General features: G+C 33.4%; 1 protein-coding gene across 12 annotated transcripts in view; it reads right to left on the minus strand.

Annotated features, from left to right (window-relative positions):
- Positions 1-14,168, minus strand: part of FER (FER tyrosine kinase) — a 441,496-nt gene that overhangs the window by 291,276 nt on the left and 136,052 nt on the right. For 11 of the 12 annotated variants that reach the window (XR_014261909.1, XR_014261910.1, XM_082455757.1 and 8 more), the window contains one exon: positions 4,163-4,285. Coding sequence is in view for 10 of the 12 variants with exons in the window: in XM_082455757.1 (XP_082311883.1) it covers positions 4,163-4,285 (123 nt within the window). In the remaining 2 variants the exon portion in view is untranslated. Of the gene's footprint in view, positions 1-1,086; positions 1,821-4,162; positions 4,286-14,168 lie in introns of those variants that run through there. The other variant, XM_082455754.1, reaches the window with a different exon arrangement.

A 14,168-nucleotide genomic window follows, 5' to 3' on the forward strand; every position in this document is an offset into this window, starting at 1 on the left:
TAAAACCAATAGTAACATTACCAGCTCTTTATGCCAATGACTCATAAATGACATTTGCTTGGTATATTTTCCCATAAACTATTTTCTAATATAGTAGTCAAGGATCATAGATCAGGAGAAGATGGATATTATTTCCATTTGAATAAATATGCTTTGGAAGTAATGAGTAAAGATATGTATACTAGAGTGACGCTTTGTGTTCTATTAAAATTATACCATTTCAAATGGCTGGTTTTATTCCTTTCACCCTATTTTTTAAATAAAATTTTGCAATAGCTGTACTGCAACTGCATCATTTATATAAGCTAAAACTCTGTGTTTCTTAGTGTGAATTTAATGTCACATAAAAACCATTCTTTAAGTTCATTTTTCACTTTATATTATTCAATTATAGGACTCAAAGCTATCAAATGATTTCTCATATAGTTTATTTTTTCACTGTTATTATAAGATGTTTTGGAGAAATTTATGTTAAACCTAAATTTAAAGGTTTTAACATTAGTCCCTCATATGTTATATTTTCATAGGAATACAAATGCTATTTCTATTAAGTAAACATTCACATAATTCCATTAATTTAGAAATAATTTAAGAATGTAAATTATCTAATATAGGATATTTTTAGTATTTGGAAAAAATGTAGTTTTGTTTGTTTTGTTACTTTTAGTTTTTATTTATTTATTTATTTTTGGCAGCGTTGGGTCTTCGTTGCTGCGCACGGGCTTTCTCTAGTTGGGGCTAGTGGGGGCTACTCTTCATTGCGGTGCACGGGCTTCTCATTGCAGTGGCTTCTCTTGCTGCGGAGCACGGGATCTAGGCGCGCAGACTTCAATAGTTATGGCACGTGGGTTCAGTAGTTGTGGCTCGTGGGCTCTAGAGTGCAGGCTCAGTAGTTGTGGCGCATGGGTTTAGTTGCTCAGCGGCATGTGGGATCTTCCCGGACCAGGGATAAAACCCGTGTCCCCTGCGTTGGCAGGGGGATTCTTAACCACTGCGCCACCAGGCAAGTCCCTGTTTTATTACTTTTAACTAACACGGTATATGAAGCTAAAAAAGTCTGCAGAGTAAAAATAAATATTTTTGAAACTAGATAAAAATTGCTTTTAATCATATATTTAAATAAATATATGTAGACATATATATTTACATATACACACAAAAAATGGAAATGTTTAAGAAATATTAAGAAAATGAAATGCAAACATTTACCCTAGAATCCCTTTCAGACTATTTGTTTAGCAAAATATTTTAACATATGATTCAAAGACAAACTTCAACCCTACCAATGTCTAAATTAATGAGATTTCACAATGACTACTTAGTTATATACATATGCTTAACATTTTCAAGATTATACCCTGAAGCTAACAATAAAAACTCCATGAATAACAAAGGGGTGACAAAACTTGGGTTAAACAGGACTCATTCCCTGAACTGCTTGACATACTTATCCCTTCTAATTTATTCTCCTAAGAACACTGTTAAAATCGTAAGATCAAGCAATTGCTGTGATCAAACAGACAGAAACCTTGGAGTCAGAAACTCATGCATTTTCTATCACTTACTGGGTATGTGATCCTAAGTAAGTTATCTAAATTCTCTAAGTCTTAAAGGTAAAATCCAGGTAATTACACAGGAAGCATAGTGAAGATAACATTCAGTGAATTAACATATATAAAACATCTAGCATAGTATGTGGAACAGAGTACGAACTCAAGAGATGTTATTTCCCATATGTCCATCACCCTTTAAGCTTCCTCTCCTCTATGTCCATTCTCATCTTCTGATAAATACAAGTAGGTGGAGGAATGTGGATCACACTGATTATGTAGATGAAGAGAGAACAGAAGATGTGAGTCAAGAGAACATACCAAAAAAATCAAAGAATCTACAACTTCCACGGTAAGACAACACTTAAAGATTGCCTCCCCCAGCAACTCAGACATGCTGGTGAGAGGGTCAGCTATCCTACTGTATTTCTTTATATCTGCTAAATTATAAAACAGGAGTCATTTACAATGTGCACATGTACAAAACTGTAAAACGTACAACTGCTTGGTCATCTGAAGAGATTTACTAGCAAATAGAGAAAAACAAAAGATAATTTTTTTAACTTTATATGTGCAATGGTTGATAAATTTTATTTTTATAATCCCAATAGAGTCTTCTGTTGATGCAATACTGAAAATTTCCAGATTTATTAAAGGAATATCCAGAGTAACTCAAATTTTCCTGTTCTCACCTTTAAAAGGCTCATCAATTTCAATATGACATTTAACACCAAGTTGTAATAAAAGCCATAGTATAAGTGGGAGAAGTAGGCTCCTAATATCCTGAGTTGTACAATAGGATAGATGGTGTTGCCATTCACTGAAATTTTAAAAAATACTAAGAGTGAACTAGGTTGCATTGGGTTGGGTTGGGTTATATTGAAGGGATTTTTAATTCAGCCTTAGATATGAGAAATTTAGTGTACTTCTAAGGCATCCAAGGAGGCATGTCAACTAGGCAACTGATTACACGGCCATAGAGTTCAGAGAGGAAATCTGAGAGAGTAATATACATGAGTCATCTTCAGGGGATCAGCTAGAGATAGAGTACAGAGAGGAGAATGACATAGCCTAGGGCCATGCCTTGGGTAACTCCAAAATATACTGGCTGAGTGGGGAGGATGAGTTTACAAAGAAGGAGTGGCCAGAAAGAGAGAAGTAAGATCTGTCACCTTGGTCCCAAAGGCCAAGGGAAATGAAGTCAACAAAGATACTGTGAGGAAGTCAAGTAAGATAATTGCTAAATTTAGCAATATAAAGGTCACTGATGATTTTATAGATATCCACCTATTTCAACGGTGACAGGGCAGAAGCCAGATATCTGTGGGTTAAGTACTAAGTGAGAGTGAGGAAATGAGTGCTCATTAGCACTCTTAGAACAAGTTTGACTAAGAAAACAGAAGGCAAAGACAGTAATTGAGGGAAAAGATGAAGATTAAAGACAGGTTATCTAGGGTGGTCAGAAAGGTAGAGATTATTTTCAGGAGTCAAAACTTAAGAAAATTTAAAAAGTGAACACAAGACACAGTTGAGAAGAAAAGGTGAACATAATATATAAAACAATGTAAAATTTCTGGGAAAGTAAGAGATGATGAGATATAAAAATAGGCACAAGAAATAAACAGGACAAGGAACAGGTCCTCTATGGAAGTTAGGAAAGAGAACGGGTACAAACGTGGTGCATTTGGGTATCTAAAATATCTAGAAAATAAGGTACTTGCCACTTAATGATTCTAATTTTTTCTGTAATGTAGGAGAGGTCCATCTGCTGACTATGATGGGGTATATAACAGGATCAGAAATTTGAGAGAAGCAGAAAATATTTGAAAAGTTGTGTAGAAAGTAAGAGCAAGTATAGACCAGACAAATGCTACACATCACAATCCTTGAAAGTCTTGGCAAATCACACCAATTGGGAAAGTATGATAGCAAGAAATTTATATATTCTAGTCTAGGATTAGAGAAACCATACCAGTAACCCCTGTTGGAGATGCAAATAATGACCAAAGTCAGATTAGAAATTTTAAATTTTAGATCAAAATTTAAACCTTAATACAGTAGAAAACATAATTATTGAAATCAGTAAAAACAAGAGTATAGCAAAACAAGTAAAGTCAGAGGATCCACGAAAATATTTACAGATCCAGAAATCAGCAAGAAAAACAACAGTAAGACAAAAACAGCACAGCAAATATCAGAAGGATTTTTATAGGTGAAACAGACTGCTTTTTTAGTAAGTTTATTTGCTTCCTTCTAACACAGTAGAAACCAGTTTCTAGATAATACTGGTCTGTCACTTTCTTAACAAGGAATTCACAGTGAATCTGGTAGACTTTGATGAGGGGGAGTAAAGACAGGTTTTAACAGGGTTTTTCAGGAAATAGTTCAAACCATTAAAACATTGAGACATATGATCAGTACACTATATTGATAAAAACACAAAATCACTCTTCTAGAGTCCTAGAAAGTAATTCAACCATACACAGTTTTATACTTAACATGAAATTTCAGCTTCTAGAAATTACACGTCCATAATTCCATGTAACTGAAGTATTTCTGTAAAATTACATCAATTAAACTTTCTTCCTTCAAATTATTTTTGTTTTACTCACTCAGACTTCTTTTCATAGGTCTTAGAAGATTCCTCAATCCTCTTCTCTAGCTCCAGGACGGCTTCCTCCTTATTTAAAAGCATCTGCTGTGTCTGTATAAGTTCCTCTGCTAAAGTTTTCAACCTAGAATGAACAGTTTCCTCATTATCAATCAATACATTAATTACACTCACTTTATACATACAAAAAAAAAGCATTCATATGTCTAAGGTTGCAATGTCCAAAACAGTAGCTGCATGTAATTTTACACTACCAAATGTAAAATAGCTAGTGGGAAGCAGCCACATAGCACAGGGAGATCAGCTTGGTGCTTTATGACCACCTAGAGGGGTGGGATAGGGAGGGTGGGAGGGAGATGCAAGAGGGAGGAGATATGGGGATATATGTATATGTATAGCTGATTCACTTTGTTATAAAGCAGAAACTAACACACCACTGTAAAGCAATTATACTCCAATAAAGATGTTTAAAAAAAGTAATGCATATAAAAATATAAATTTAATTAATTAAGAGTAAAATTTCAGTTCCTCAGTTGCATCAGCCACATTTCAAGCACTCAACAGACACATGTGGCTAATGTCTACCTCTTTGGACAGAGAAAAGAACATTTCAGTAATCACAGTGAGTACTCTTGGGCAGTCTGTTTTAGAGAGTCTTATTCATCAAATAGCAAAAGAGAAACAGAAAAAGAAAACGGAGAAAGAGAAAAGGACTAAAGTAAAAAATACCTGTCATCTCCCAGGAAGAGTGTATAGTGAAAATGCCATGATTTTTGTTTTCAGAATAACATGTATTTATAATCTGGCTTTGCCACTTTTTATCTGAGATCCTGGGCAACTTGCTTAAGCTCATTGGATCTATTTTCTCTTTAGTATTTTGGGTACTGTAATACCTGCTTCAGAGCATTGTTTTGAAGATGAAATACACTAATGTATAAATAATGAATGGTACTTAGGAGGCATCTAGTATTATTTGCATAGGTCATCTCATTTAATTCTCACAACAACCTATGAGATAGATGCTGTTATCCTTATTTTAAAGAAAAGAAAGTAAGGCTCAGTCACATGGTAATTTAATACAAGCTATTTCTGTTTTCACATATTGCAATAGAGGTATTTTCTATTAATATATAGATTTGAATACAATTAAATACATAAAATTAATATATACCCATAGACCAATTTTTGGTTACATAAAATGCATTTGGTCCTGAATAGAAATATTTCTACCACAAAAACACACACAGCTGGAATCTAAAAAATTAACTTATTTACAAAACAGAAACAGACTCACAGACATGGAAAACAAATTTATGGTTATCAAAGGTGAAAGGGAGGGAAGGAATAAATTTGAAGTATGGGATTAACAGATACACACCACTATATATAAAATAGATAAGCAACAAGGATTTACTGTATGGCACAGGAAACTATATTCAATATCCTTTAATAACCTATAATGGAAAAGAATCTGAAAAAGAATATATATATATATAACTGAATCACTTTCCTGAACACCTGAAATTAACACAGTATTTTAAATCAACTATAGTTCAATTACAAAAAGGAAAACTAAAATTGCTATAATCATAAAAAATACATACACAGCTATCATATCACATTAAAATTTTTATCTTCAGCTTTTTAAAGCAAGACATGAAACCCAAAACATACAAAATATTAAATAACCCAAGTATATGAATATTTGAATTTATTTAAAGTTAAAGAGATGATAAAGTCAAAAGTAAAAGTCAAACTTCGAAGAAATATTTGCATTGGGAATTACAAGCAAAAGCTCATGTAGAAAAACTCTTAGAAAAAAGTCAACCTTCTATGAAAATGGACAAAAACCACAACAGGAAGTTCATCAAGAAAAATTCAAATGATCAGTAAGCACACAGAAATATTTACAACCTGAACCACAAAAAAAAAATCTGCAAATTAAATGAATAGTAAGTTATTTTTCACCTACTAAATTGACAAGCGCGAAAAAGTGATAATATTCAGTATTCTCAATATTGTAGAAAGAAAGAAAAAGGAAGGAAGGAAGGAAGGAAGGAAGGAAGGAAGGAAGGAAGGAAGGAAGGAAGGAAGGAAGAAGAAGGAAGGAAGGAAGAAGAAGGAAGGAAGGAGATATAGGAAGGATGGAAGGGGTATGGGATTGGAATAGGGGGTGATTTAAGGACAAAAAAGCCTCTCATATTTAACTCTATATTTATCTGTATTATTTAAATCTCATAACAAAAATGAATATGATTTTTAAACTATTAAATAATACGTAATAGAGATAGAAGAGGTAGAAAAACTATGAGACATAATCAGAACAACTCAAAATACAGGGAAGGAGGGAGAGAGGGAGGGAGGAAGGAAGGAAGACACATACCCTATTGATGTGACAAAACTAGCACAAATTTTTTAGTGGTCAACTTGGAATTGTCTCTCAAACTTCAAATTAGAATATTCTTTGACCATCTAAAAATCTGTCTTACCAAAATACTTTACAAAGTGCACACAATTAGTCCATATGAAGATGTTTGTTATAACACTGTTTATAAAACAAAAAACTAGAAAATATTTAAATGTTCATCAGCAGGGGAATAGCTGAATAAATTTTAATACATTTAAGATACAGAATAGCATAGAGTCACTAAAAAGAATGAGGTACACAAATAAAACGTTCTTCCAAGGCAAAGTCTTAAATTAAAAGGCATGATGCTGAAAAATACATATAGCATGGTTCCATTTATATTGAAATAAATGTATGTGTATATGTGCTACTGACTGAATTGTATTCCCTCAAAATTCATATGTTGAAATCCTAACCCTCAAAGTGATGGTATTTGGAGAGGGGAACTTTGGGAGGTAATTAGGGTTAGATGAGTTGGTGAGGGTGGAGCCTTCATGATGGGATTAGTGTCCTTAGACGAGACACCAGAGGGTTCACTCATGCTCTCTCTCTCTCCAATCCCAGGCAAAGAAGAGGTCATGTGAGTACACAAGAAGGCAGCAGTCTACACCCAGGAAAAGAGTTTCACCAGGACCCAAACTGGCCAGCACCTTGATCTGGAACTTCTAACATCCAGAACAATGAGAAGTAAATTGCTGTTGATTAATCCAGCCGTTCATGGTATTTTATCATGGCAGCCATAGCAGATTAATACACTATGTATGTATTTATGTGTGGAGAAAAACCAGGTTACTACAGACCAAACTTTCATCATCACTCTGAGGGATTTGGGATTGGAATAGAGCGTGATTTAAGGACAAAAAAGCCTCTCGTATTTTACTTTATATTTATCTATATTATTTAAATCTCATAACAAAAATTAATTTGATTTTTAAACTATTAAATAATAGGTAATAGAGATAGAAGAGGCAGAAAAACCACGAGACATAATCAGAAGAACTCAGAAAATAGTAATCCAGATTACTTCATCTATGTTTAGAGTTAAGCAACATAATAAATCTCAACAGGTTTTTGAGGGCAGTAATATATTACAGCAAAACATAATCAATGATGCTTATAATAATGATCCAGAATCATAAGGGAAAGATTAAATTAGATAGGTATTTTTTTAAGAATATATATATATTTACAAGAGACATACATCAAATCTGGTAAAATTATTTTGTTGAATTTGATGGCAACATAAGCTTTGATTATCAGGAAAATTCAGTTTTGTAGAATAGTTCATATCCTGACTACTAGACACAGAAAGCATTACTGTATTAAAATTAGAGGTCATTCTCAAGAAACCTACATTTCAACTTCTGGCTTCAAGCTACTTATTAACAACTATAAATACATAAGTAAATAATACTCACACATAATGCTTTGCTCTTTATAAAACTCTGCCCTATATATAATCTCATTTAATCCACATGAAAGTCTGGAACACAGGACCCTACCTCTGTACCCGTCCTAACCCCAGTCTAGAGGTAATAAAGACAAGCTTCTCACTATTGCCTTGGCCATGTTGCATCTAAGCTGAATTTGATAGAAAGCTCTTTCCCTCTCTTTATCACTTTCCTCTCTTCTGTTCTTTTACTTCTCTCTCCTATACCTTTCTCTATTCTCTTCTTTTCTTCCTGCTCAATTTTCCATTCACCTCTCTTCTCAATTCTTCCTTCATTCATCTAAACAGGTGTTTACTAAGCGCATACCTTTGTGTCAGGCATGCTCCTAGACACTAGGGATACAACAGTAAACAAGTTTGGCTTCAGGAAACTTACATTCTAGTAGAAGAGACAGCGACCTTTTTTCTTCCAACCCTCTCTTCTTCTTTCCTCTCTTTGACTATTACTGTTTCTTTCCCTAGTTTCTTCTCAGTTCTTCTCACTGTACCATATTCTCTGCTCCATCCTGAAATAAATACATAGTCCCACCAAACTGTAAGATGCAGGCACCATGGCTTACTCTTCACAGCACATCCCTTACACTTAGCACAGTGTCTTGCACACAGTATGTGCTCAACTCAGTTCTCTATGTCCTGTTCTTCTCATGAGTTCACACATTAAGCTTTTTTCTGCAATTCCCTAATAACTTTCAAGGCTCTCCTGATTCCAATCTTTCTGAAATATCTAGAAAGTGAAACCAAAGAGCTACCTCAATGTGGGAACAGCACAATTTATGACTTTCACCCACCATATGGGCTAAACTGATATATGAACCCCTACTGCAGTGGTGCAGTGAGGGAAGCTTTAGTTCTCTGTATATAGATGTCATTAGTATAGTGCTGACTCCTTTCATGCAAACATTTTATCATCAAGCTAATCACTTTACCTTTCTACATCAGATTAAGAGAATTATTTGTGTTTATAACTCTACACCTCTACTGCATTTTGTAAAGCACCTTACTCTGGTATAACAGACAACAGGTCTAGAAGCAGACACTTTCACGTTCAATATTTACTTGGCTTTTCTAAACTTCCATTTTCTTCCCTAATAAAACGGAAATTAATACCTAATTTAAAGGGTTTCTGTAACTATGATGAATAGTTTTAAACTTCCTAACATGGATTTAGAAGCATAGCATATTCCCTATAAATGTAACTGTATATTATTAACCAATTTTACTAGTTTCATAAGAAATATTTTTCTGAAAAGTAACTTTAAATTTTGTCTTCTAGGGAATTCCCTGGCGGTCCAGTGGTTAGGACCTCATGCTTTCACTGCAGAGGGCCCAGGTTCGATCCCTGGTCGGGGAACTACAATCCCACAGGCCACATGGCACAGCCAAAAAAAAAAAATTGTCTTCTACTTTTTTAAAGAATATTTTGTTAACATTGGATGCAAAAATTAACATTGCTCCCAAGGCAGAGGTAGGATTGAGTGTATTTTAAATAAAACTCAAGAACAGGTTATATTATTTATACATTATTCCTAATTAAGGACAAGTAAAGTAAAGAAATTGCAAGAATGCTACATCAAAAGTAGAGGAGCCATTCATAATTAGATGTTGTTTTTCCCTTTACAACAGTGTCATTTCCAAGAACTTTAACTTTTTGGAAATGTGAAGAATTTCAGTTCCATGAGAAATTAACATAAGCTTGCATGGCTTCGTTATTCTTGATGCAAACAAAACAGTATGTCTCTATACACACACATACACACACACATACATGTTGATTTGATGTGACATGACAGTAATAATATCACCACAGATCTAAAAGGAAGCAAAAAATGAGGAGTTTTACTATTGATTTCTTCATATTTATCACTTGGAAAAATTCAAGGGAAGACACTTGATTGTGGTGAACATCATAGTTACTCTAGTTAATTGTAGTGTTGCCCTCTTTTTACTTTGAAATGGCGTAAGAAGGGAGGAATGAGGTGAAAGCCAGAGAGTCCTGATCCACTGCTTAAACCACCTTAGACTGCCTAACTCCTTCTATCAGAGATCACTGGCACGTGGCAATTCTAGCCAAGTATATTAAAATCCAAATCTGCTAATACTTTCTACTTCCTTTAGCAATCATTCAGCCTTCTGAAAAATATCATATAAGCTTTCAATGAGGAATTAAATATGAAGTTGTGTATATGCTCAACTTGTGGCATACACATAGCTCATTTGTGAGAAGAATGAGGTGGTACTCGTGATTTCTTTTCGAATTTCTGATTTGTGCTAAAACAATTTTAACGCAGAAAGAGAAAGAAAACTACCACCAGCTTATTAGATTCTCTAAAGAGCTGGAAAGGTCCTAGAAGTTAAAACAAAGGCCTAGAAGAGCTAGTAAGACTTCTGTTCTCTGGCAGGTCTGTTATGTTAGCTAGAATTTACTACCTGTTACATTGAGCAATGAAGGCTGGAGGAAGAAAGAAAGGAGACAAGAAAAAGGGAAGGAGAAGATCAGAGAAAAAGGAAAAAGAATATTAGTTTCCTCTACTTTATCTCGCTCTTGATCATGTCAAAAAAAATAGTACCCCTTCTTGAGGCTTTAATTTTTTACAGCCTTAGCGCAAACAAAGCATAGCTGAGCTTTATGCAAAGTCTTCTTAAATAAAAAAATTGAGCAAAGATAAGCCTTTGAAGTCAAAATTTCTTAATATTTCTAAATCTCTACAGACCCATGGTTGCAAATTCAAAGTAGAAAAGACAAAGAAGATTCAGAAGAATGGAATTATATGGGGAAAATATTGTCCCTTTTCTCCACCTGGAGCGGAATGGATTAAGAGAAAAACATTCCAGTATACACAGGTTATATATAGATGACTTAATAAACGTAAAAATAGTTTGCAAATTTCAAAGAACTATTTACCATGATGTCATTGTTGTATATGTTCTGTACACAAATATAACAGTAACAGTTCAAAAGGCTTATTTAAATTTTTAAATTAGATATCATGGTATACTTAAACAATCATGATGCAAGTATTTAAATGTCATAAAATGACACTATCTCATTAAAAAAACTCACAAAACTGACATAATACTTAACATGTACTGACTGACAAGCACAGTTTTAAGCACTATAGAAATAGCACTTAAATTCACATCAGTCTTATAACAAAACTATTAATATTATTTTCATTATCATATGAGGAACTGAAGTACAGAGAGGTTAAGGATCTTGTCCAAGTTCACAGAGCTGGTATGTGGAAGACCTGGTATTAGAGCCCAGGCAGCTTAAACTCTAAGTCCATGATCTTAACAACTAATATTCTCCATCTTAGTAATTCCACCTCATAAAATTTATCCAATATATATGCTTCAACAAGTGCGCAAAGCTGTAAATACAAGGATGTTTATTGTGCCACTACTTACACTTGCAATAACCAAAGGTGAATTTACTATGATGCTAATGACACATAACCTTCAGAAACCTCACCTGCGAGATACATTCCAAGGCCCCATACTTAACTTTATATTTGCAAATTTGTATAGTTTTTCTGTTAGATGTTCCTCCCCTCCAAATTTTGTAAGCTTCAGGCTCGACAGAACCTGCATCTGCCGCTGGCAATAAAAAAAACTACAGTAGAAATAACATAAATGTCCATCAATAAATAACTAAATTAAATGAATTATGTTACATACATGAAAGCAGGAAAACACTGTACACTATTAAGAAGATTTCATATATGTTAAGAAAAGTAGATGATGCAAGAGTATGCATAGAATAACTCCACTTAAGAATACAATTTATATACATTCATATGCTTGTATATACATTCTGGAAAGATACATAAACTTTTTCATGAATTCACACTAGAAGGTTGAAATAGGGTCAAAAAAAAGGGAGAACTTTGATTTTCACTGTATACCCTTTTGTAAGATTTTGCAGTTTTATCATCCACATGTATTAGGTTAGATAATTTTTAAAGATTTAGTTGTATTTAAAAGATACAAAAGCTTAAAGTAATTATTGTGGATAATAACAAGCTTCTAATACTTATAACAACACTTTATATATCTTCAAACCACTGGCTATTATTATTTAAATCATACAGCGCTCTTAAAGAGACCCAACTTCCTAAAAAATTATAAATTGCAAATTCCTAATACTGTCACATTAATTTTGACATTTGGGTTAATAAAAACCCAAGTGGAATAAGGGTTACAGTTGCCTGAAGTAACTTTTCTGACAACTCTTCTTCTCTATTACTGCCACATAAATTGAAGAAATAAACCATTTCTTGGAAACTCTTTCTTAAAATACAATTGCAGCAGCATAGCAATTTATGGATGACCTTCTCTCCCATGTCACAAATCTATTAGCTTTTCTCAAGATTAAACAGATTAAACTGAAGAGGATGGCTCCTAACCAACCAAGCAAAAGTTGTGAATTTCTCCTAATATACAACCTAATCCACCTCAATACAAAAAATTCACCTGCCTTCTATGATTTATTTCCCTTAACCAAACTGTCCTTCTAAAATATCATCTGCCTTCTAACATTTTACATATTTCCAAATCTTCCCAACTCACTCACTCAAAAAGTATTCGCCTAACACAATCCAATATAACTGCAGTATATGTTTAAACAAAGACCAAAATTGAGTTAAGATTATAAATGAAAACAGCCAAAAACAGACATAACAAAAACCGAGGTCCTGCTTAACATGTGACAGTACTGCATTATTTGTCATTCCATTAATTGATAAGGTTGATTCAGACATGCCAGTGGGTTAACTTGGTGTCATTCCTTACAACAGAAGTCAGCAAACATTTTCTATAAAGGTCTGGAGAGTAAATATTTTAGTCTTTGCCCCCATGAGGCAAAATCAAGGATATTATGTAAGTATTAATATAGCAAAAGAGAAAACAAATATTCACAAATATTTTATCGACAAATTCAAAATATAATAATAATTGGGTACAATTTATTGTAACACCAGTCTACTAATAAGGACAGAAATCTTTGGAGGGTGCTATTATTTCCTTTCACTGGGACTCAAAGTTAGTGGTTATCAACAAAATCCACTAGAATATTCACTTGTAAATGAAGATATGTAATGAGATTTTATGTATTTCACTTTGAAAAGATGGGTACTGCCAAATACTAGTATCAATCCATGAGCATATTTTAATTGAGAATATTTATTGCTTAGCAGGCATTTATAAAATTATATTGCATGCTTTTTAGCATGTCATTACGTTGCAGATTCATCACTTCTAATTGAAAGTTATGTGGGAATTCCTCAACTGCACAGTTAAATGGATTTTGAAATGTCAAAATATTTGTACCGAAGTCCAAAATTCACTGCTGGAAATGTAGTTTGAGCTCAAAAAATACATCAGCTACAAATTTGGTGGGAATGGTGATCTGGCTTCATGTTTTAATGTTTGATAGTACAAAAAGTATATAAAACTGCCTGACATTACCTGGGATTCAAACAACATTAGTTGTCATCTAAATGACATTACTGGAGTGCAAGTTCTCTATGTAAGCACTGAATTATATTGTAATTTTAGGTTTAATTCATTACATAGCTAATTTCCAAAGCTTTTAGAATTTAGTGTTCAATAACAGTGGTTGAGGGAAATTCTGATTATCAGAAAAATTTCAATCATGACTCTGAGCTCAAAAAAAATCACAATAAAACTTTACCAGCTCTAAATCATCAAAGTCCTATATGACAAGGCAATTCAGGATATTCAGTTTCAATGTCTGACAAAAATCCGTGAAATTGATGATAGTCAAGTCCAGGAGAGCAAATGAAGTTCACTGTTGACATTACTGGTTCAATAACCATATGATTAGATTACAACATTTTCCACAAAGTGCCTACTATTGAATAATACAATGAATAACCACAGGATTTAAACACCTAACATTTTCACAAGCTTTGTAAATTGTTCAACTAAACCTGTTTCTGATCCACACATATTTTTAACAACATCAGTTGTAAAATACATCTTAACAGATTCCACTTCAGTTTGTACTGAATTAGTGTTTTCTCAACTTCAATGAAAATATTCTTGTTTGTAGTTGATCCACACAGGCTATTTATTCATCAAAAGTAATTCTTTAGTTGAAATCATTTGTCATGTTTTTTTCAATTTACT

This window comes from Balaenoptera physalus (assembly GCF_965194825.1).
Source record: "Balaenoptera physalus genome assembly, chromosome: 3".
Classification (NCBI taxonomy): domain Eukaryota; kingdom Metazoa; phylum Chordata; class Mammalia; order Artiodactyla; family Balaenopteridae; genus Balaenoptera; species Balaenoptera physalus.